The sequence below is a fragment of the Myotis lucifugus genome, unplaced genomic scaffold, assembly GCF_000147115.1.
Source record: "Myotis lucifugus unplaced genomic scaffold, Myoluc2.0 scaffold_1, whole genome shotgun sequence".
Classification (NCBI taxonomy): domain Eukaryota; kingdom Metazoa; phylum Chordata; class Mammalia; order Chiroptera; family Vespertilionidae; genus Myotis; species Myotis lucifugus.
This window is the reverse complement of record NW_005871049.1, coordinates 13,079,097-13,103,194: the sequence shown is the minus strand read 5'-3', so window position 1 is coordinate 13,103,194 and position 24,098 is coordinate 13,079,097. Positions and strand designations below refer to the sequence as shown.

Here is a 24,098-nt window from a genome sequence, read left to right as displayed (position 1 = left end):
CCTCAGAGGCAGGAGAGAGCCCAGTCCTCTGCCCTCCTTGGCCTTCAATGGACCTAAGTAAAAGGCAACCCGTTTGGCTGTCCCCATTAGAAGGACTAGAAGGTTCTAACAATAAGATGTGTTATACAGCCTCAGTGAAAATGTGGACATGTAGAAATGCAGGTCATTCCAAGGACATTGTCTAAAGAGGTGCTCTGGGAAAGGTGGGGAAGAGAGTTCTAAACAGAAGGACAGATGGAGCTGTTGACAGTTCCCTCTGGATACATCTGACCTTCCGACAGGCCTGATAGGAAATGGGATGAGGGTGTTTGATGGACACCTCACTGATAACACAGCCCTGAACAGTGCCTTGACTTGGCTGCCCATTAATTTAGTTTCCCTCTTCTTTACCATCCCAGGACCTCCTCTGGGCCTAGATGGTCATTCGTTTCAGAACTGTAAGACATTAGCCACCACCTTGTTCAACACTCATAATTTAATAGGATACAGAGCAAAGTGAATCGCCCAAGTTCATATTGTTAGTCATAGCCAGGTAGTGCAGAGCTTAGACCGAGTCCTCAGATTACCCCACTTCCAGCCAGTCCTTTTTAAGCAGCACCATGCTGGTTTTTAGGATTAAATATTCTTTTTTACACAGCAGCTGGTCAGGCCCAGAGTTTAATTAAAGATTGCTAATTGGTTCTGCTCCTGCTATTCCTCTACAGTGGCTAGAGAAAATGTCAGGTAATTTAGTTGCCTTCCACATGAGACACATTCCATGTTGGTCAGTATTGGATAATCCTTTCTTGGTCAGTGGAACTCAAGAACTAGTCTTGGATTCTTGAAAGAGCAGTTTAAAAAAAGGTTTTTAGAAAATATAGATAAGCAAAAAAGAATAAAAAATTAAGAAACAATAATACCACATCACAAATCACATTTTAGACTTTATCCTATATAACAAAAGCCTAATATGCTAAGTGTCCGGTCGTCCGTTCAACCAATCAAAGCATAATATGCTAATGATATGCTAAGGCTGCTCAACTGCTCGCTATGATGTGCACTGACCACAAGGGGGCAGACGCTCAGATCGATAGGTTAGCTTGCTGCTGTGCTGGGGTTCGGCCAATTGGGACTGAGTGAGACGGGCCGGACATGCCCTGGAGCCCTCCCGCAGTCCCTCCCTGGCTGGCCAACCTCCCACGTCCCTCTCCGGCCCCGATCGTGCACCAGTGGGGTCCCTTGGCCTGGCCTGTGCCCTCTCGCAATCCGGGACTCCATGGGGGATGTCAGAGAGCCAGTTTTGGCCTGATCCCGCAAGCCAGGCAAAGGGACCCCACTAGTGTATGAATTCACACACCAGGACTCTAGTCCTATCTAATAAAAGGGTAATATGCAAATTGACCATCACTCCAACACACAAGATGGCCTGCAGGGTAGGGCAGTTGGGGGCGATCAGGCCTGCAGGGGAGGGCAGTTAGGGGTGACCGGGCCGGCAGAGGAGGGCAGTTGAGTGGGGGACCCAGGCCTGCAGGGGAGGGCAGTTGGGGAGGACCAGGCCTGCAGGGGAGGGCAGTTGGGGGCGACTAAGCCGGCAGGGGAGGGCAGTTAGGGGCAATCGGGTGGGCAGGGGAGGACAGTTAGGGCCGACCGGGCTGGCAAGGGAGGGAAGTTAGGGGTGACTGGGCCAGCAGGGGAGGGCAGTTGGGGGCGACCAGGCCTGCAGGGGAGGGCAGTTGGGGGCGACCAGGCCTGCAGGGGAGGGCAGTTGGGGGTGACCAGGCCTGCAGGGGAGGGCAGTTGGGGGCGACCAGGCCGGCAGGGTAGTGCAGTTGGGGGCGACCAGGCCAGTAGGGGAGCAGTTAGGCGTCGATCAGGCTGGCAGGGGAGTGGTTAGGGGGTGATCAGGCTGGCAGGCAGAAGCAGTTTGGGGCAGGCAGGCAGGCAGGTGAGTGGTTGGGAGCCAGCAGTCCTGGATTGTGAGAGGTATGTCCCAGATTGGAGAGGGTGCAGGCTGGGCTGAGGGACCCCCCCCCTCTCCCCCCGCACGAATTTCGTGCACCGGGCCGCTAGTATTATATAAAATGTGTCTATACATACAGGCTGGGACAAAAGTAGGTTTACAGTTGTGAGTACATAGAACAGTTTATTCTTGTATTATTACTTATCAATTATTCTATTATTTTCCATATAAACCACTGTAAGTCTACTTTTGCCCCACTCTGAACATATATATGGATATACGTGGATCCATATATGTGTATAAATTTTCCATGCCAATAATATATTTCTATAATGTCAATTTCAATAGGTATATAATATTTTATTGTGTATCTAACATAATTTAACTAAATGATATGCTCTTGTTGGAAATGTAGGGGTTTTCCACTAATGTTAACTGCATTTTGAACAGCTTTAATGAACATCCTCTGAATAAAATCTTTCCCATTTCCTTAATTATCACCTCAGGATCCATTTATAGAAGAAGGTATGCGGAGTCAAAGCATATGCGTATACATAAGGCTTTTAGTGTTTCTAGTCCGATTGCCCAGCAGAAAGAGAGCCATTTGCATTCTCTCCTTCAGGGTAGGGGAGGACGTTGGCACTTAAGTAAAATAAGGACACCACCCACTGATTCTTACTGCCACAGTTGGATGAGTTACCTGGGCCTTTCCTTTCTCAAAGTGGCTTTAAAGCCATTTTGGTCTGGTCCTGCCAAGGCATTAGGGGTGAGTTAATAACAGTATTATAAGCATAGTGTTATGACCCATCAGAGATTATAAGCAGAGTTATGTAAGAAGCTTGTAATAGTTACACAAGAGTTGTTCTAGGCATGCCTTCCTCAGTTACATGTACACTTGCAATCCAGACACAGTGGTGCTGGGAGATTCCTGCTGAATGTGTGTTAGTCGGGCAACGGTTAAACAGCTAGGACTTCTTTGTGTCCTGACATTTCAAGATGAGATCTTTGTGTTCTGTTGCTTATGATGATGCCAGCAGTTGTGAGCAGAGAGCAGTGCTGGTGACAAATGCTACAAGGCTAGGGTTGTTTCAGTCTGGGGGTTGCCAGGCGAGTTGACTTAATGTTTCTTATTGCTGGCCCAAGTGCAGTGACTTGGTCGGCAGCTGTGAGGATGACCTCATCCATTACATTACAAGGCAGTGGTGCACGTGAGCTCATGAGAGCTCATGAGAGCCAGGCTGCTATTCCCTAGCGATAGTCCATTTTTACATCTCATTCAATATTGAAGTGAGTGAGGATCATTTTTTGCCCATTGTAGGAGGTGGTTACATCAGATCTCCCCTGGCATCCTACCAAAGCCCTCATACTGCTGCTACTTAACTATTGCAACCTAGTATCCTAACAAGATCAGTGTTACCCTGTGAGGTGCAGGTTCTAGGAGGGAGAACAGCAGAGGGAAGGGCTAAACTCCCCATCCGCAAAAGTGAATGTGGGGCGTGTTGCTGCCTTCTGATCTGAAGGTCACCTGAAAGTTTTGGGCTCACCCCATCAGACTTGACCAGAACACAATACAGTCACTCCTTGAGTAATCCTATGTAATAAAAGAGTAATATGCAAATAGAACGAACAGCAGAACAACCGAACAACCAATCAAAGCATAATATGCTAATGACATGCTAAGGCTGCTCAACCGCTCGCTATGACGTGTACTGACCACCAGAGGGCAGACAGTCAACCAGTCACTATGATGTGCACTGACCACCAGGGGGCAGGTGCTCCAACTGGTAGGTTAGCTTTCTGCTGGGGTCTGGCTGATCAGGACTGAGCAAGATGGGCCGGACATGCCCTGGAGCCCTCCCTCGGTCCCTCCCAGGCCCGATTGTGCACCGGTGGGGTCCCTTAGCCTGGCCTGTGCCCTCTCGCAATCCAGGACCCCTCAGGGGATGTTGGAGAGCTGGTTTCAGCCCGATCCCGCAGGCCACTCCCCTTGGGAGGGTGCCAGATGCAGGGCTCATCGCTGGCCTGGCGAGCGCTGCTGGGGCAGTGTGAGCCTCTCCCTATCGGGAGTGATTGGGTGGGAGCCTGCGGCAGGCACAGTGGGGCCGGGATGAGCGGGAGCGGCAGGTAGGAGCTGCAGGCAGCGTTGGACTGCGGGTTTCAGCCCAATTTCTGCAGGCCACCCAGAGGGACCCCACCCTACACGAATTCGTGCAGCAGGCCTCTAGTGTTGTTATAACACTGATGGGAATTTGTAGGAACTCAATTGTTTATGTCAGTTAGCCTATGATAAAACTGGTTTCATTGTATGTCATTTCACTTAAAATCGCAGAACCTATTGCCAACATTAAGTGAAGACTTATGGTCCTTACTCGTGGGTTTTCACCTGCTTCTGTGTTTCTCTGGAGGAGAGAAATCATTTCAAGACAGAGTTGTTGGCACAATAGTCTCCTTCAGTGGCATCATATATTGAAGACATGATCCTGGCTTTTTAGGTATCTTTGGAATTCTGGCACTTATTATTGTTATAATTTTTACATTCATACAGGTGGCTCCAGGAAGGAAATCACTGAACATTGGGAATGGCTAGAGCAGAATCTGCTGCAGACACTGTCCATCTTTGAAAATGAGAATGACATCACCACTTTTGTGAGAGGAAAAATACAGGTAGGGGATGTTTGTTTTGTTGTTAAACTTTTAAATTGGAAATTATGTAAAACCGAAAAGTTGTAAAAATAGGCAGGAATATGTATTTTTCCTCTTTCTCTTTAATTTCACATATGAGGCTCCATGGACATGTTCCTTTGCATTTCCCTTTTCCACTTAACTCCTGTGTAACATAAAAGTTGTCCACATGTTGTTGTTTTTAATTTTAATAGTTCTCTTTTGTATTTTGAATTTTTTTAAATGTTTTTATTGATTTCAGAGAGAGGAAGGGAGAGAGAGCAAAAGATAGACACATCAATGATGAGAGAGAATCATTGATCAGCTGCCTCCTGCACGCCCTGTATTGGGGATGGAGCCCGAAACCCAGGCATGTTTCCTTGCCAGGAATCAAACTATGGCCGGGTTCATGGGTTGATGCTCAACCACTAAGCCACATCGGTTGGGCTGAAATTATTTTTAGACTTACAGAAGAGCTGCGAAGATAGAGCAGAGAATTCCCATAGACCCCTATGCTCAGCTTCCCCAAGCGTTAACATCATCTATAACCATGATACATTTACCAATACTGAAATTAACATCAACATGATGTTGTTAACTAAACTACAGATTTTATTTGGATTTTACAGTTTTTCCATTCATGTCCTTTTTTATTTTACAGCCCAATCCAGGATCCCATGTTGCATTTAGTTCTTTGTTTTTTTGAAGCTGCATATTGTGTGTGTGTGCACCATGGACAATTCTGCCACCCTCCTATGCTTGGACATTTAAGCATTTTCTAATATTTTACAATTATAAACAATGCTACACACCTATGTACATATATTTTCATATTGTTGTGGATGTATCTTTAAGATAAACTAGTAGAAGTGAGATTGCCAGGTCACATGGTGAATGTATGTGTCTTTGCTGAATGTTGCTAAATCCCCCTCCATCTTTCATTCCCACTGGTAACAATGGGAGTGTCTGTTTCCATGCGGCTTCACCAACAGGGTGGACTCCCAAGCTGCTCGGTGTTTGCCAATCTGATGGGAGAGAAATATTTTAGTGTTGTTTTAATTTGTACTTATCTCATTTATGAGTGAAATTGAATATCTTCATATGTTTAAGGGCCATTTTTATATCACTGTTTGTAGACTGTCTGCTTCTGTCTTTGACCTATTTCTCTATGAGACTTTTGGTCTTATTTTTCTTTAATTTTTAAAAGTCATTTTTACATAAAGGCTTTTAGCCTTTTATCGATGTTGTATGTTGTATATATTTTCTCTGTTTGTCATTTATCGTTTGACTTTGCTCATGATAGTTTTTGCCATGCAAAGTTTAACCTTTATTTAGTCAAAATTAGCAGTTTTTTCTGTTGCAACATCTGGAGTTTTAATCACAATGAAAACCGCTTTCTTTGTACCGAGGTTAAGGAGGAATTCCAGGAACTGATCTGACTGTGTTTCTCATTAAATTTCCACAGAATGGCCTATTTTTATTTTTTGTCTTCTTCTTTACATGAACACATAGTGATTTTATACTCTGGAAAAGAAGGATAAACATACAAATGGAATCTCTTCGTTCTTTAGAATCTAATGTTTTTGAAGAGAGAACTAAAATTGAACTGCACCACAAAAAAATTAGTGAGGACCGAGGAGAACAAAAGCACATATAATAATATCAAACTCTTCCTTGCTCCCACGCCCACCCCTCAAAGTGAGCATTTAATCACTGCTCGAGATTGATAATGTGTTTCTTCTCCATCCTTATTAAAGAGATTGAAGAGTAGGGAAGAAAATAAAAGTGAGAGAAGGGGAGACATTGTAGATGGTCCGTGTGAAGCTAGGAGGAGATGGCAGACTCCAGACTAGAAAAAGAAGTTATTCTAGATTAATTGAGAGTTTTTATTGAGTAAAAAACAATCAGATTTTCTTTCTTTTTTTAAATATAGTTTTTTTATTGATTTCAGAGAGGAAGGGAGAGGGAGAGAGAGATAGAAACATCAGTGATGAGAGAGAATCATCGATCGGCTGCCTTCTGTATACCTACTACTGGGGATTGAGCCCTCAACCCAGGAATGTGCCCTTGATCGGAATCGAACCCAGAACCCTTCAGTCCGCAGGCCGACGCTCTATCCACTGAGCCAAACCGTCTAGGCCAGGGGTGGGCAAACTTTTTGACTCGAGGGCCACAATGGGTTCTTAAACTGGACCGGAGGGCCGGAACAAAAGCATGGATGGAGTGTTTGTGTGAACTAATATAAATTCAAAGTAAACATCATTACATAAAAGGGTACGGTCTTTTTCTTTTTTAGTTTTATTCATTTCAAATGGGCCGGATCTGGCCCGTAGTTTGCCCACGGCTGGTCTAGGCCAACAACCAGATTTTATAACATCTTCATTTTGTTTCTAAGTCATGTATCTGAATTTCTGAGAAGTAATGGAAGTGGAGAGAGTCTGAGGATCCCTAATTTGATCATGCAGGAGGGGCAGAGTGGAAGGGGCAGCCTACTCATGTGGGAAACCCAGGGACAGAGGCATCTTCTCTCCGGGAGCCACTGAGGTGCTCAGTTACCTTTTCATGTTATTGTCGCTGGGAAATAGGTGCAGATAAAGAGCTGTAGCAAGACACAGAAGATTAGAAGTGACAGAAGCCAGGAGAAACAAAACAAAATAAAGACTAATTATGTCCAGTAGTTATTCTTTTCACAATTTTCGTTACATCAAAAATGTAAGATTTAATATCCCTGAAACCAATTATGAGGAAGGAATTGCTATTACTGCAATGATGTGTGAAAGAATGTCATTCATGTGTAAATGAATGTTTAAGCTTTCACAAATTGTCTAATAATTAAGAGAACCAACAAATTTATTTGTTTGAGATTTAATTTAACTTTTATAAATTCTGAATGTAATGATTAACTATAGAGCCAAACATAAGTCAAACACCATAGGGAATATTTTGTGTATTTCTTCCTAGATTTCTAATAAGCATTTGATCATAATAGTAGTCTTACTATACATTTAATTTTGTATCATGTCTTTTTTCTTTGACTAGTACTATAGACCACATATTATTATATAAATTTTAGTTGTTATTTGAATAACTAATATTATTCCTTAATTAACTTTATCATCTCTCTCTCTTTAGATGTCTCCTTGGCTTCTAGATTAGTGGGGGGCTGGCACAAACAATAAAACCCTGAACACTTTTGTTCATATAATTTTTCCGATAGCTTTTGCTTTTTTCTTTGGGATAGACTACAAAACGTTGGTTAATGGGGTAAGCAGTTTAACATTTTTAATGGACCTTAGTAGATATTGTCAGTATATTAGAATACCTATATGATTACACCACTGCTTACTTTCAGCATTATAATAGTTGTTTAAATAGTTTTTCAAACTGAACAGGTCAAAGTTGGTGTTTTACTGTTTTAAGTTTCTATCTTAGATTAGGAGGTTGAACACTTTTTCATGTTTGCTTAGCTCATTTTCTTTTTTGTGTGAATTACCCGTCAATGTCCCTTGTTCATTTGGATTGTAGTAATTTTCCAAAGTTATATGTATCTGTTGCCTAGAGCCAGGTGACCTATTTCATATTACGTAGAAACTGTAGAACATACAGGAAGGAAATATTCTATCCTTTTGTTCCATCATCTGGTCAACCTGGCTGAAAAACTACAGCAAACCAAGAAGAGGTTCTGCATTCTAGACCCTCTCTGTTCCTAAAGGTGGGAGATTTGGGAATGTAGCTTCATGGGGAGTATTATCCTCACTAGTTGAAACTAGTTAGCAAGGCATGATCTGTTTGTATGAGTGTATTAGACCCCAGAACGTGTCAGAGTGATGTTTCTCAGTGCTATACCTGCATAAATCTTCTCATTTGAAAACATTTTCTTTTTTAAACTTTAAATGAGTATTCTCTTTCCTCAGTGGAGACTGCAGGGCATCTAGTTGGGGATTGGTAGTAGATCTTTGGATAGCAGGGTCTCAACTTAATGTTTTCCACTCAAAACATATGGGTATCATTTGGTTTGTTATACCTCACTCCCTTCCTTATTCTCACTTTAGGTAAGAGCCCAATAGTGGATCGAAAATGTGAATGGTCTAGAATTTTGGATTTCAGGCTGGTAGCAGTTGGGAACCAGTCAGGATTCTTATACTAAGAATTCTGTAGTCAATATAAGTGTTAGGAAGATAAATTTGTAGAGAGCATCTAGGCTGTACTGGAAGCACAAGAGCCCAAAGGCAGGAATTCCATGTATGAGTCATTTGCAATTTTCTGTTCTTCGAATATGGAGGGTTCAGTCGCATCAAGGAGAACCCAAGAGGTTGCCCGACTTCACACAGATACTGTTGGGATCTGAACCCAGAACTTTCATGCTTGAAAGCTCATGCTATCCAGTGGTACCTTGATCAGAGAAGATGAAGATGAGGTTAGAGGGATTTGATGTTACAAAGTGGAATTCGAGGGAGCATTATTTTTCTTTACCAACAGATATATGTAGAAGCCAGTTTACAGGGAATTATGGAGGAATTGGATAACAATAAAATGGCCTCTCAAGCTACTAAAATGATTAGACAGTAGATTTAGCCAGTCACTTACTGTGCAAATATTTCATTTTCTGTCCAACTGACCTAATTTTTGTTCTTATATTCACCCCTTTTCTGTTTAAATGGTTGCTTGTTCCTTTTCTCTAAGTTCCATAATACTATTCATGGCCCTGAGACAGTGGGTTTGTGGCCACGTGTCAGTTAGTGACATGCCTTCTGGTCTATCTTTCCTTCCTTGTCCAGTCATGATGAATTTTTGTTGATTTTTGAGAAAGGCAGAAATTGACCTTTGGCATAACTATCATGATCAGCTAGGAAGATCAGTAGAACTATCAAAATCTTTACATTTCCTCTTTCATAAAATAAAATTATGGGTTTTATTCTAAGTAAACTTATTAACAAAATGATTAGCACCAAAAATAAATACACCTAAAAGAAATTAAGAAAAACGATTAGCAGAAATAAACAGATAATACAATCTATATTGTTATTTTGAAAATATTTTCGTACACAAATACTACTTGTTAATTGGCTTAGAATTTTGGGGTTGCCTTTGAAAAAAATTTATCAATTAAAAAAATGTCGTCTTAGAAATTGTTGTTGTTTTTTTCCTTCCCAATATGTACAGCGTACAGAAAACAGCAGCTCTATTCATGGTAATACCGCTGTGTGCTTTTGTTTCATCCCTACCTAGGGCATCATTGCAGAGTATAACAAAATCAATGATGTGAAGGAAGACGATGACACAGAGAAGTTTAAAGAGGCCATTGTGAAATTCCACAGGCTGTTTGGGATGCCTGAGGAAGAGAAACTCGTCAACTATTACTCCTGCAGCTACTGGAAGGGGAAGGTCCCCCGTCAGGGTTGGATGTACCTCAGTATTAACCACCTTTGCTTTTATTCTTTTCTTATGGGAAGGGAAGGTAAGTTGTCTGGGATTTCAGAGGGAAGCTTAGGAAATTCTACTGAGGTTTGCCCTGAACTCATAAACCACATAACAAAATAAATACCAAAAATAAATCTATAGTTATGACTGGGTTAGCATTGCCTTTTAACTATTTAAAAAGTGAATTATTTTCAGTTCAATATTTGTTAAAAAAAAAATGTTTCGATTAAGTAATAAAGATTCACCAAAGGCATAATTAATTTAGTAGACATGGACTTAAATTGACAATAATTATGAACTCGGAATTTATGTGGTTTGCATTTGTCTCTTACAACTAACAAACCAAACAATAATAGATGTGGATACACAGATGCAAAGGAATTCAGGGTACCTGGGAGTTGGGGTGTGAGGGTGCAGTATCTCAGGGGTTTTAAGGAGCCGGGTGCTGACCGAGCCTTGTTCCCTGTGCTCAGCCAAGCTGGTGATCCGGTGGGTGGACATCACGCAGCTGGAGAAGCGCGCCACGCTGTTTCTGCCCGACGTGATCAAAGTGAGCACACGGTCCAGTGAGCATTTCTTCTCCGTGTTTCTCAACATCAACGAGACCTTCAAGTTAATGGTGCAGCTCGCCAACATAGCCATGAGGCAGCTCTTAGACAACGAGGGATTCGAACAAGATCAGTCCCTGCCCAAGCTGAAAAAGAAATCTCCTAAAAAAGTGTCCGCTCTAAAACGGTAGGTGCCAGAGACTGAGTCTTACAGACTTTGGAACCAAGAAACCCATCCATTTGTTCATGAACTGTGACATTTTCTGAACAACTCAAGGGCTCCGGACGCTTTTCTGGGTGGAGATACCAAAGTGGAAAAGGCTGCCTGCGGCACTCCCAGCGCAGGAAGTGAGGCAGAGGTGGCCAGCTCCAGCACAACCTGGCGGAGCTCTTCTGGCCCCGTGGGCACACATGTGGGAAGATGGGCAGAGGGTAGGAAAGGCCTCTCATTGGAGACTGCGAGGAGCTGGGGTCTCAGTGGTCGTGGAAGCTGCCCCTGCAGATTCAGTCGGGTGGCTGTTCCCAGCAGAGGGAAAAGCGCAGAGAGAAGGAATCCATCCCATGTCTGGAAGGTGGCAGGGCACAGGGGAGGAGAGGCTGCTGAGAAGCCTGGACGTTTGGATATGGGAGCAGAGCTAGAGAGAGAGTGAGGGAAACGACGCTCTGTAGTGTGACTGTAGGCATGGAACTGCCCTACACTGAGGTGGGGAATGAGAGAGGGATGAGCATGTGCAGGGATGTGAGAGCTCAGTTCCAGTCCTGTCCAGCAAGTTGCCTGCAGGACATCTAGTTGGGGATTGGACCTGTAACGTATGGAATTGGAAGTCCCTGGCTTACAGCTGGTAGTTGGAACCTGACAGATGTCACCACAATGAGTGTCTTTGGTGACTTGAGTCATGTTTTGACAGAGTGGTGGAGGATGAATGGGGTTATTGCAGTGGTTTAAATAGCAAATGAAAGGAAGGAAAGGGAATTAGGCAAGAATATACTGCTTTTAAAAAAAATCATTGGTAAAGGAGGGGCATTGCTCTCTAGAATGTAGAAGATTTGAATACAGGTTAAGAAGGGAAGAGTGTTTGGATGAAGGTAGGTGCAGGTAGGGGTGGAGGAGGGTAGGTGCAGGGACAGGAGGACCAGAGGTAAAAGTATAAGAAAACAATAACTTTAATATGTGTGCCGAGACCTCTCCTTTTGTGACAGGGAAAGGAAGTAAGACTAATGGGGATGGAGGTAATTTTGGAGATGGAGGGAGGGCGCTCCTACCTAGCTTCAAGAGGCTAAGGTTGGGTAGAGCTTGAGGGGAGAGGTTTCAACAAGCTATATGAAGAACAGCAAGAAAGTCAGAGGGAAAGATTGTAGTCAGAGGACCCAGCTGAGGCTGTGGAAACTAGTTGCCCATGAGGTGGGTTATTCCTGTATTTCAGGCCATTTTATTGCCTATGGAGGGTGGCAGTGAGATCAGCAGACTTACTAGTAAGAGGTTCATTTCCATCCTTGTTAGGTCTTTCTTAAAAGATACCCCTCCTCCCCCTTAAGTGGCTCTGGATACGTGTAAATGTGACAGTCTCTTTAGAAATTATTGTATTCCTTTAGAAAAAGAATGAATTTCCTGTGCAGGCCTAGTTTCCTAAGACTCTTGAACATTTTCAGATATTGATTATAAAATGACTACAGAAGGGATCTAACTATATTAAGATGATTTTATTATGGTTTTGGGTCATAGGTTGGCATTAGCGCCAATAGTAAGCCAAGAAGGTAGGGATAAGTCCAGCAAGATCGAGGAGGGGAAAGGTGGGCTGGGGATTCTCCGTGGCTGCATCAGCAGTGGTTCTCAACCTTCCTAATGCCGCGACCCTTTAATACAGTTCCTCATGTTGTGGTGACCCCCAATTTCATTGTTACCCCAATGTCCCCTCATCCCCCCAATCCTGCCCGATGTGAGTTATTTTTATTGCTTTCCAGCGATCTTGACGCCAGGGCCAAGAGTGAGAGGTACCGTGCACTTTTCCGGCTGCCCAAAGATGAGAAATTAGACGGCCACACAGACTGCACCCTCTGGACCCCATTTAACAAAATGCACATTTTGGGGCAAATGTTTGTGTCCACAAATTACATCTGCTTTACCAGCAAGGAGGAAAACTTGTGTAGCCTCATTATCCCACTGCGGGAGGTAAGCCTCAGATGAAATGGATTTCTAAGTTTCAGTTGTGATACTTTTCTGTGTGAACCAGGAATATATTTACCAGAAGTTGGCTGGCTTTTAACCGTAAGTGAATGTTCGTAATTCTTTGGTGGCACCTGCCACCCTTTCATGTGTTGCCATTGATCTGAGTGACGGTGGGACCTGAGAGAGTTCTTCCAATGGCAGCCTCGTGTTTTACATGGAGATCTCGTTCTTATTCAGGTTTGGTGAGGCCCACAGTCAGGAGGTGACTGCCATTGAAAGATAGATTGTATCTTTGGAGTGGTGAACACACACTACAGTATGCAGATGATGTATTATAGAAATGTATACCTGCAACCTATATGATTTTATTAACCAGTGTTACCCCAATATAGTCAATAAAAATGAATAAATAAATAAATGAAAGTGCAATAAAAATTAAAAAAAAGAAAGATAGGTAGATTTAGACTCACAGATCTCACTGGGAGGGACCATGGGGGCCACTTGGCTAAGCACCAGGCAGGCAAAGGGAGCAGGGGAAACTGTGTGTAAGAGTCTATTGTGGTCTCCAAGGGAAGGAACAGAAGAGGCAGGGTAAGCAGGCTGGTTTGAATAATCGCAATGGATTCTGGGGTGTAGGCGCTGTTCCTAGTTATCTGGTATCTGTCCCCAATGCAATGAGGGCAGGTGAACAGCGAGCCTGAGTGAGAGCTGGATAGAGGAGGTGGTTGGGCTGTGGGCTCTGGATGGGTTGGCTTGCAGAGGAAAGGCCTGTTCCAGGTGAGTCTCTGGGATTTGTCTGACTCTGGAAGGGTGGTCCTACCAGGGTCTGCAAGGCCCCAAGATATCAAAGCATCAGATACAGAAACTGGAAAATGTAGTTATTCCACCTGCCTCACCGCCTGAGGGCAGCTTCTTCTGAAGGATAGGGCCTCGGCCTCGGTTGTGAATCCAAAAGCCAAGTGTTTAGATCTGGCCCTCGGATTCCCTGCACTGGAAGCGCCAGGGCTGAGCCCAGCCCAGATCTGCCCAGTCTGAATCTCTGCAAGTTCCAGAATCTGCATTTTAATCAAGTCCAAGGCTGGTTCTCATGTACAATCAAGACGAAGAAGCAGTCGTACTGTATGTGGGTGTAGGCGGGTTCTGTTGTGTCTGCACAGGGTGCTCCTGTGGAAGCCTGGCTTGAGGTTTGGGCTTGGCAAGGAGCTCCAGGTTAGGGCATCAAGGGTTGGCAGTCCTGCAGTTTCTAACCTGGAAACTTGCAACCTCCCCTGGCCCTTTTCTAGAAGTGAAGGTGGTTCGAAGTGTTGGTTATGAAAATGGGCCCTTTGTTAAGATTCCCTGTAGTTGAGGATTCAAGCTTCCCTCTGCCTTCGTTTCTTTTAAAAAATAATTTAAGCGTTTTTTCTTCTTTTAAGAATAATGCACCACCATTACAGAAAATATGTAGAAGTATAGACAAATAGGAAAAAAACAAAATTCATCCCACCTTTCAAAGACAATCACTGTGAACATTCCACTTACTGTTCTCCAGGTTTCTTCTCTACTTTGTTGTGTATATATCAGTGATGTCATTCAGTTAAAAAACAAAGAGAATTTTTATTTTTTGCTTATTTCCTTTTACAGCGAGTATATTTCTTAAACTTTTCCCTGTATCACTAAATATTCTTTTGCGATATAATTTTTAATGACTGCATATTATTTCGTTCAATGGATATATAGTTTATATGTTCAGTTACCTATGATTGGACCTTTGCATTATTTTTAGTTTTCTCCCAATCATATGTATCATTTTCCCTAAATTATAAAGTCCTGGGAGCTGAATTGGTGGACTGAAAAGACTGGAAAATGTCAGGCAGTTGGCACATCTAGTTCTTACAGGATGAGCTAACTGATATTATGACACCTTCTGAGGCCAAGATACTTTGTTGGTGGTGAGTTCTGAGATGGGTAATTCAACAGTATTTACATTTGATTCTGAAATGGATTTTAAAGCTTTTCCAGCCGATTTACTTTCTTTGCCAATAAACTGTTCCAAACTAATTTTCTTTGTCAAGTACTGCCTGAGTGTAGGAAAGCAGAGCGACCTGAAATGGCCAGGGCAAGCCATCTTGGGATTAAGAATGCACCATGGTGGTGCTGTTTGTGAATCTGAGCGAGGCACCATTCTCTGAACCAGAGGGAAGTGAGCAGAGAAGGGCTGAGGCGCTGCTGGGGCATCTGCTCTCTTCTGTTCAGAATCTGCCAAGGTTTTGGGTCCAGCCAGCTCCGTTTACATGTTAGTGCGATTACAATACAATAAGGAGAGCCAGGGGAGTTGGGAGAATGGAGACGGATATTCTCAGCCCATCTTCCCCTCGCTAGTTTCCGAACAGGTCGTAGGGCAGAGATAGCTCAGTCGTATTTTGGGGTGAATTGGAGCAGGGACAGCAGTGGAGGCAGCATGTAGAAATAAAGCATGTTTGGGTTGGAGGAATGCAGCTCAGGGAAATGGCAGTGCCCTTCCCTTAACCTGGGGAAACTCGGAGAGATATTAACAGTGGAGCCCTAACCCTCACTAATGGAAGAAGCAAAGGACTTAATGTAATTTTTATTACCTTCTGGTAACGATAATGACAAAGCTGAGGGGTGGGGCCCCCGCCTCCCCACCCTCTTTCCGGAATCTGTCTGAGTAGAGAGGTCTCTCCGTGGACTGTGTACCTTTAGGAACTGAGTTAAGCTGACGGATTAGCAAGGGCCTCCATGGGAACGTTCAGTCCTGTTTGGAATGGACATATTAGCATTAGCTGGACTGGGAATTGACTGGAGATTATTAACGTATATTCCACATCTAGACTTAAGGTACGCCTGATCAACAGATGGTCAATGATTACACAGAATCAGGTTGCTGTAGATTTTTTGTTGTTAATCCTCACCCAAGGATTTTTTTTCCATTGAATTTCAGAATGGACGAGAGGGAGAGACACAGAGAGAGAAACATCAATATGAGAGAGACACATCGATTGGTTGCCTCCCGCATGCATGGGGCCAGGGGTGGAGCCTGCAGCAAAGGTACGTGCCCTTGACCAGAATCGAACCCATGACACTTCAATCCGTAGGCTGATGCTGTAACCACCGAGCAAAACTGGTTAGGGCACGTTGCTGTAGATTTTGAAGAAACTTCTGAGGCAGCAAAGCCAGAGGATAAAGTGAACTGATCAGATTCCTCATTAGATAGAGATTCCAGATGAAGCCCCCCCCCCCATTTTAGTCATAAATTTCCTTGTGAATGTTCCATATTAAACTCTGAGATTTGATTAAGTTCCAGTCTACTTTATAACCCAAGGTAATGAAAATGTGTTTCAGTAAATTGTAGAAAACTCGAAGGTAGCCAGTACCCTTTCCTGGAGGCACAAAGCTCACAGGATACAAACCTATTAGAATTCATTTGGTGACAATATTTTGTAACCCACGTTGCACGAGCATTCATAGGTTTTATGTGGGGGTTGCTGGTTGTTTCTGTATTCATGATCCAGCCAGATAAAGGACTTTCCTCTTGGACTTGATCAAGATCCACATGGCTCTCTGGGTGTTAGGTACAGAGCTTGAACCTTTAATTCCCTTGGCGTCTGTCACTTAATTCTGACACCTGGTGCCCAGAAATAAATTTGTTGTGAGCTTTATAGGTCTTTTAAAAACAGGCATTGTTTAACTTTTTCCCTAAGTGCCATGGGAGAATCCTGTTCATGATGAGGAGGGTTTTTCCTGCTTCTCTAGCCTCTTTGCTTTCAGGAAAAGAGAACGTTTTTATGTGCAGCTCCAGGAACCGCAGAGGATTCCTTTGGAATCCATATACCTAACCGTGTGCGTTTATGGAACCTGACGTAGACGTCGGGTCCGGCAGTTGGTCCCCTGATGGATCCCGGTCTGGTCATGGCCACTTTGCACTTGGGCTGTGAACTTCTTAGGCAGCGCCAATAGGCTTTTTAGCCTTGAAAGGAAGGGAAAAGTTTTCAAAGTGCTGCTTTGAAGGAAAGTGTATTTCATATGAAAATGCTGATGAAGAGGTTAAAGTTGGACCTGTCTAAACTGCTTGCAAGTAGAATGAAGAGGGGGAGGGGAGCTTTAATTATATAGTCAGCATCACTGCAATTAAGCCATGAGGGCAGTAGTTCTCAACCTTGGCTGCACATTAGAATCACCTGGGAATCTTTTTAAAATCCTGATTTCTGGGCCTCATCCTCCGGAAATTCTGTTTCTTTGTTACTAATGTTGTGGCCCCACCCCATAACAAAGAAACAGAATTTCCGGAGGATAAGGCCCAGAAATCAGGATTTTAAAGATTCCCAGGTGATTCTAATGTGCATCCAAGGTTGAGAACCACTGATCTAGGGCTTGCCTTGAGGTTTTTTTCCTAACGTGCTAAAGAGAAAACGTTCTAATGCTCTTATTCTAGTTTCCAGTTGATGAAAATCCTATTATAAACCACCAAATGTATGTCTTCAGCTCAGAGCTAAAACAGATGTCTCCCTTCTGTACTTCTCTCCACACCACCACCACCACCACACCGTCCCCGAGTGCAGATGGGGCTGCAGTTAAGCCGTTTACATCATGTCTGTTCAGAATTGAGTGAGGCCTGCAAAGCCCTGGAGGCCGAGGGAGCCGGTTGAAGGGTTGCCTGTGTTCTGAAAACCACCCCAACATGGAGCTTGGTGAAAGGAACCGGCATCGGGGACTGTTTTCTGTCTCAGATGCATAATGCAGCAGCTAGGAGTCCTCTCCTTGATGGCTCCATGAAATGTTAATGAAAATCAGAGAATTCCTTCGCAGGGTTTCTCAGCCTTGGTGCTGTGAGCGCCCTGGGCTGGACTGTGTTGGGGGCAGGCCGTCCCGTGCACTGTAGCATGTCTGGCAGCATATATGCTCTGCATATGTGCTAATCCGAGAGATAAATGGCCTCTGCCTACCAGATGCCAGCTGGACCCTCCACTGGGACAACCAAAAACGCCTCCAGAGGTTTCCCAGTGTCTCCTGGGGCATAAAATCACTCTCAGCTGAGAAGAAACGGCTTAGAAAAAAACAGCAAGATGGTTCCAACTTCTGGTATGAGCTCCAGCCTGATTTGCTGTTTGATTTGGTTGGAACAGAGTCGAAGAATCTGAATTTGCCTCAATGAAACAAGCATGGTTCCTTGTTTTATTGAGTGCCGTGACCCTTCTTTAGTGCTGATCAGGGGCTGCCGTTGGGGACTCCCTGAGAAGTCATGCTCTTTGTCTCCTGTTTCTTTTCAGGTGACAATTGTAGAAAAGGCAGACAGCTCCAGCGTCCTCCCCAGTCCTCTATCCATCAGCACCAGGAACAGGATGACCTTCCTGTTTGCCAACTTGAAAGACAGAGACTTTCTGGTGCAGAGGATCTCTGACTTCCTGCAGCAGACGACCTCCAGAATATACTCGGACAAAGAGTTTGCAGGGAGCTACAACAGCTCGGACGATGAGGTCTGTGGAAGACACCTGGGGTGTTTTGGTTTGTCCTGTTGGTCTGGGGTGTTCACCTGCTTGCCTGTTTTGATTGACCTTTGAGCTCGGCAGCTGTGCTAAGACACACCACCGACCCTGATGCCCAGAGCAATATCTCATTTAAATCTCATGACGTTTGTATTTGGGACCATCATGCTGGGCAGAACTTTATAGATAGCTCACCTCATCCTCTTATTTTACGTTTGAAGAATGATGAAGTCATTTGTCCTGGTTACACAGCAAGTGACTCTGGTCCATATAGTGACATTGTTGGGAATGGTACAGAGGTCACTAAATGAAGTCTCAAACCTGAAATACAACATCATTATGATGATTTTATTTTATTATGATTAGATACATAGTGTGTCCCTCTTGAATTACATCTGGACCAATATCCAGGGAATCTGGAGCCCATAAAAATATGTCACTCGCTCAAGTAACAGTGCGAGTTACTGGCAGCTAAAACATATTGTAAAGGTGATGAGCTCACAAGTAACATCTCTGCCCCTGTCACCTGCCCCAAGCTTTTGTGGGAATTTTGGAGGCACCAGAAACTGGAGAGGAGGGGAGGGGGGGCCATTCCATAAGCAGATGATTCAACCACAGCACGCTTTGCACACATGCTAATCCGAGAGATAAATGGCCAATCAGTTTGTTGCAAAAATACAGCCGGAATACAGGGAAAACCTATTTTGAGGATTGAAGTTCTAAAGCCTATAGCCCATGCACCAATATGCTGGCTTGCTGCCTTTCTTCTCTTTCTTCACAAAGCAAGAAACTTCTTGAACCGTGGCATGGCTTTTGTTATCTGTAGAGGACGCTGAAGGGCTGCTGCCCAAACCTTAAGTGTCTCGTTCCTCTCTGCGACTGCAGGTGTACTCTCGGCCCAGCAGCCTCGTTTCCTCCAGCCCCCAGAAAAACTCGAGCTCGGACTCTGAGGGAGAGCGCCAGTTTAACCTAAATGGCAACAGTGTCCCCACGGCCACACAGACCCTGATGACCATGTATCGGCGGCGGTCTCCCGAGGAATTCAATCCAAAATTGGTGGGTCCCTCCTGCTCTTCCCCGAAACTTTCTATAATAGATAATTACCATTTAAAAATATCTATAATAATAAAAGCGTAATATGCTAATTAGATCGGATGACCTTCCAGAGGAAGCCAGGGCTGCGAGTGCCGAGGCAGAGGTGGCCGCTGCTGTGGTGGCGGGAACCGAGTCCCTTGCACGAATTTTGTGTATTGGGCCTCTAGTCTATATATATAAAAACCTAATGTGCAAAGTGTCCCCTCAGGAGTTCGACCAACCAAGAGTTAGATTACTCACTATGATGTGCACTGACCACCAGGGGGCGACATGGAGCGAAGGGAGGCCCCCGGTAGCCAGCAGCTGCTATGGACCCTACCTGTGCATGAATTTCGTGTACTGGGCCTCTAGTTTTTTAAATAAAAGTGAACTCATATCTATGTAAATAGATATTTTCTTGTAAGTAAAGCAGATCTTGTCTAAATGTGTCATTAGGTTTCAGAGTGGCTTTTCATGGATGGCGACGAGTTCTAGAGGGTATAGGTGACTTTTTTTTTGTCTTGATCTCATTACTGTTTAAGTCAACCCATCATATAAGTTCTTAGTGCACATTTAAAAAACTTACTTGAACTTGGAGGCATGGGCGTAAAGCCATTACTATCATCTGCATTCTGCTGGCCTGTCTCAGGGAAGAAGAATTCTGACTCGGGGCCAGAAGGCGTCGTGACAGGACCGCAGGGCGTGATAGATGGGCCCAATTAGGGCAGGAGGCCAGAATGTCTGAGTCCTGCCTTCTCATGAGTTCTGTCCAGAACTTCCGTCCGTTTGCAAGGGGCAATGTTCACACTTTCCATGGGACCTCTCACCATCCTCAAAGTCCTTTGGGATGTCATCATGTGTCATTATCCCTTTCAGGCCAAGGAGTTTTTGAAAGAGCAAGCCTGGAAGATCCACTTTGCCGAGTATGGGCAAGGGATCTGCATGTACCGCACAGAAAAAACTCGGGAGCTGGTGCTGAAGGGCATCCCGGAGAGCATGCGGGGGGAGCTCTGGCTGCTGCTCTCAGGTACGAGGGCTGGGCGGGACCCCGGGCCTCCCCGTCGCCCTCTGTCACGCATCAGAGTTCTTTCAAAGATGCAAACCCCAGTGCAGAGCTAAATCTTTCCTGGCCAGAGCCTTGAAGTCCCTTAATAAAAATACAGGACACGTATTCAGTGACCCAACTGTGGAAGCCACCCCTTTTGAGTCCTGATAACCTCATGTATTGTTTACTGACATTATTTAGGGGGGAAAAGAACTCAAAGGACTAGAGTATCATTCTCTGTGGTTTTGGGAGTCCTTTTCCTTCCCCAGCTGTGTCATTGATTATGTTGAAGTGTGACAGCGTGTGGGCAGAACAGTCATTGGTGTGGAGAGGGAGGGGGTAGGAGGAGTAAGGAAGCCTTGTCCTTGATTTTGCCACCGACTGAATTCACTGGTTATCCCTGGAGACAGAGCAGAGACCAGAGTCTGCACAGATCACACTTCTCCAAGATGGAGACGTTGGGAAGGTCAGAAGGGGACAGGTCATGCACCCGGGGGACCGAAGTATCCACCTTTCCTGATCCAAGCCATGCTCATGCCCAAACACAACCCGGTCAGGTCACACCTGGGAGCCCTGAGCCCAAAGGTCCTCCCAGCCCCATCCTCCCACCCTTGTCCCTCACAACATCAAGGCCTTCCCTCGGGGGTCACCAGTCTTGACTGTATAGGTCAGGTGCTCTGCTTGGGTGGAGGCCTGAAATGTGATCATTCTAAATAGGTGGATGTGAATATTTTTATTTGAACCCACGATGGTCCTACTCGAGTGCTATTATGAAAGCCTTTCATTTAAAAAATAACATAAAATTAAGAGTTTCCAGACTTACAGCAAAGTCTGGAAAAACAAACCAACCTCATAGCTCTTTCTAAAAGCAGATGTAAATGGTGATTGCCCATAATGAGATGTAGTATTAGCATCTCAGAAGTAGGACAGATAGGATCTTGGAAAATAATTGGCTTTACCTGTTTTATGTAAAAGTTGCTTGTTCTATCCTCATTTACAGGTCTTGTTTTTCTCGTCCTTAAGTAGACCAGCCAGAGCTCCTCATTTAGAAACTCAAATTTGAGTCAACTTCTCTCTAATCACAAACCCAGCCCACGAGGACCCTGACTGTCCATTCTTCCGCCTTCCTGGGGTTTGGCCAACTAGTCTCCCTGACAACCTGATTCAAATCGCTGGCAGAGTAATCAAAAAATTCCATTTTCATCTTCCTTACTCAGATTGGGAGTTATTTATAGCACGGTTCAGATGAAAATGAAACTTGAGAGGAGCACCAGGAAACAGTGCACACAGCACTCTGTTGCGGAGACATTTAGGCACAGTATTTTCTCTAACTGTGATGAGCTACAGGAGGCCAGAGGGTGAGTGGCCTACAGGCCACCTCGATTGCTATAAAACAGCCCCCATTTTCAGCCTGTCCACCGGGGGTGGGGTTTATGTGGAAGCCAGCTTGCCCATCGGGAGACAGCCTGTCCGCCGGGGGTCCCACCTGCTTCCCGTGACCCTGCCCATCGGGAGAGAGCCCAGCTCCTAGCAGGGGAGCCCCACCTGCTTCCTGTGACCCTTAGGGACTCTGCGCAGGGACCTGGCTCTGACCCCACTGAAGGGAAGTGCAGGTCAAATGGCAAGTCAGCCTTGCAGATCACCCTGGAGGACAGAGCTAAAGCCAATGTTAAGTAGCTGCCCCACAGCCTTTTCCAGGGCAAGTGTGAGGGTAAGGCTGGGCTCTCTGGGTGACCTTCAGGGACAAGGACTGGGTCGGCACAGGGCTCTAATTTCTAAACAGTAAAATACAAATTAATATACATACATTATATATATATGTCTGTATTCATATATACACACATATATACACGTTACATAATGTATGTGTGTACATAGTTTGTATATATATCATATGTACTAGTATATATATATTTTACACTTATATATAAATTATATTTATGTAACATATAGGAAAGTATAGTTTATACTTACATAAATTACATATAATTATGTTTAGGTTTAGATATTTGTATGCAGGGTTTTTCTGTCTTCAAAAAATGTTGAATGGAAGTCTCTCAGCCCACCTCTGCACCCCCGGCCAGCCTCTGAGGGCTCCCATCCATAGCCGCCATTCCCCACTGCTGGGAACGCCCTCACCACCCCAGCAGTTTAAAAAATCCCTCCACATATTCAATTACCTCCTCTCCAAATGGCTTCATACTCTTCAATGTGGCTATTTAAGCCCCTCAGAGCTTCCATTTCAGTAAGGTTTTCAACTTGTTTTGAGAGGCAAAAATCTCCTTTTTCAAGTGCAATCTTCAGGAAAACCCCAATCAAGTAAAAGCAGAGCAGCTGTGTTTGAAGGGAGGGCCGAGGCCCCAGCCTGGCTTACTCTGATTACCTCCCTCCTCTGCTCGTTAGCGACCCCTCCAGGTGGTTTGTGGAAGCTGCTCAGGACACAGTTTTTAGGCTTATAGACCTCCCTCCACGTGATGGGGCTTGTAAGTAACCAGCTTACTGTGGAGCTTAGACAGGAGACCCCTCTCAATGTCCTGGCTCAGCCATGACGGCAGCACACCACTCTACCTCCGGGGACTTACTGTTATTTCACAGGTGCCCAGTGAATGGCTGGGGAAGTGAGGTTCGGTGGGTGAGGTGAGGCTGCAGACCAAGGTCAGGGCTCCCACTTTCTGACGTGGTGTCTGTTGGTATTTCCCAGGTGCCATCAATGAGAAGGCCACGCACCCTGGGTACTACGAAGACCTCGTGGAGAAGTCCATGGGGAAGTACAATCTGGCCACGGAGGAGATCGAGAGAGATTTGCACCGCTCCCTCCCGGAGCACCCAGCCTTCCAGAATGAGATGGGCATTGCTGCTCTGAGGAGAGTCTTAACCGCTTATGCTTTTCGAAACCCTAACATAGGGTACTGCCAGGTAAATGTCACAGATGCTTTGTACTAATGGTGTTACTAGCTAGTAAGTAAGAAGAAAGAAGACTTTATGGTCATCAGCGCTATCACTGCACTGCACTGGGGTTTCTTGACCTTGGCAGTGTTGGCATGGTGGCCTGGATACTTCTTTTTGTAGGGCTGCCCTGTGCTTTGTAGGATGTTCCATACACTCCTGTTTGATGACACGTTTGACAGCATCTAGCTACTAAGTGCCAGTAGAACCTCCCAGGCGCGGCAATCGAAATGTCTCTAGACTTTGCCAGATTTCCCCTGCAGAGCCAAAGCTCCCTGGTTGAGGACCACTGCACTGCGCAGAGGAGCCAGGAGACAAGAATGCCCTGACGAGTCACCACCACCTAGCGGGTGACCTCAGAAAATCCCTGTGGCCACTCGGATCCACCCTCACCCTGGGGTAGCAGAGAGCGTGCCTGAGCACCAGGCCTCACCTCCTGCATTCTGGGTCCCACCGTGCTCCTACTCTGCGTCCTCCTCAGCCTGTGGTTGGCAAACTGCGGCTCGCGAGCCACATGCGGCTCTTTGGTGCTCGTCACTAAATCTACTAATCTTTTACTTGAAATGTTTAAAAACTTAAGCTTAGAAGAATCTTAATCTTAAACTTAGAAAATAAATTCTCAAGCTCAGTTGGCGGAAAAAATAATGCAAAGAAATAGCTAATTGAGAAACCTTCATGTAGGGCAGAGCATGTCAATTGGATGGACCTCAAGATTAAATACCTGAGTAGCTGTTTCTTTGAGCATCTTCTTGCATATATAGCATTTTTTAACAAATTTCTTTGCTAGGGATGGCAAGTTTCACAAGAAAAAATC

At 44.7% G+C, this 24,098-nt stretch overlaps 1 protein-coding gene across 2 annotated transcripts in view; it reads left to right on the top strand.

Annotated features, from left to right (window-relative positions):
- The window catches only part of TBC1D9 (TBC1 domain family member 9), an 82,928-nt gene that overhangs the window by 38,712 nt on the left and 20,118 nt on the right, over nucleotides 1-24,098 (top strand). The window contains exons 3-10 of one of the 2 annotated variants that reach the window (XM_023754599.1): nucleotides 4,485-4,603; nucleotides 9,830-10,058; nucleotides 10,495-10,756; nucleotides 12,532-12,739; nucleotides 18,004-18,210; nucleotides 19,105-19,275; nucleotides 20,170-20,320; nucleotides 23,040-23,254. In XM_023754599.1, coding sequence (XP_023610367.1) covers nucleotides 4,485-4,603; nucleotides 9,830-10,058; nucleotides 10,495-10,756; nucleotides 12,532-12,739; nucleotides 18,004-18,210; nucleotides 19,105-19,275; nucleotides 20,170-20,320; nucleotides 23,040-23,254 — 1,562 coding nt within the window. The remainder of the gene's footprint in view (nucleotides 1-4,484; nucleotides 4,604-9,829; nucleotides 10,059-10,494; nucleotides 10,757-12,531; nucleotides 12,740-18,003; nucleotides 18,211-19,104; nucleotides 19,276-20,169; nucleotides 20,321-23,039; nucleotides 23,255-24,098) is intronic. The other variant, XM_023754601.1, reaches the window with a different exon arrangement.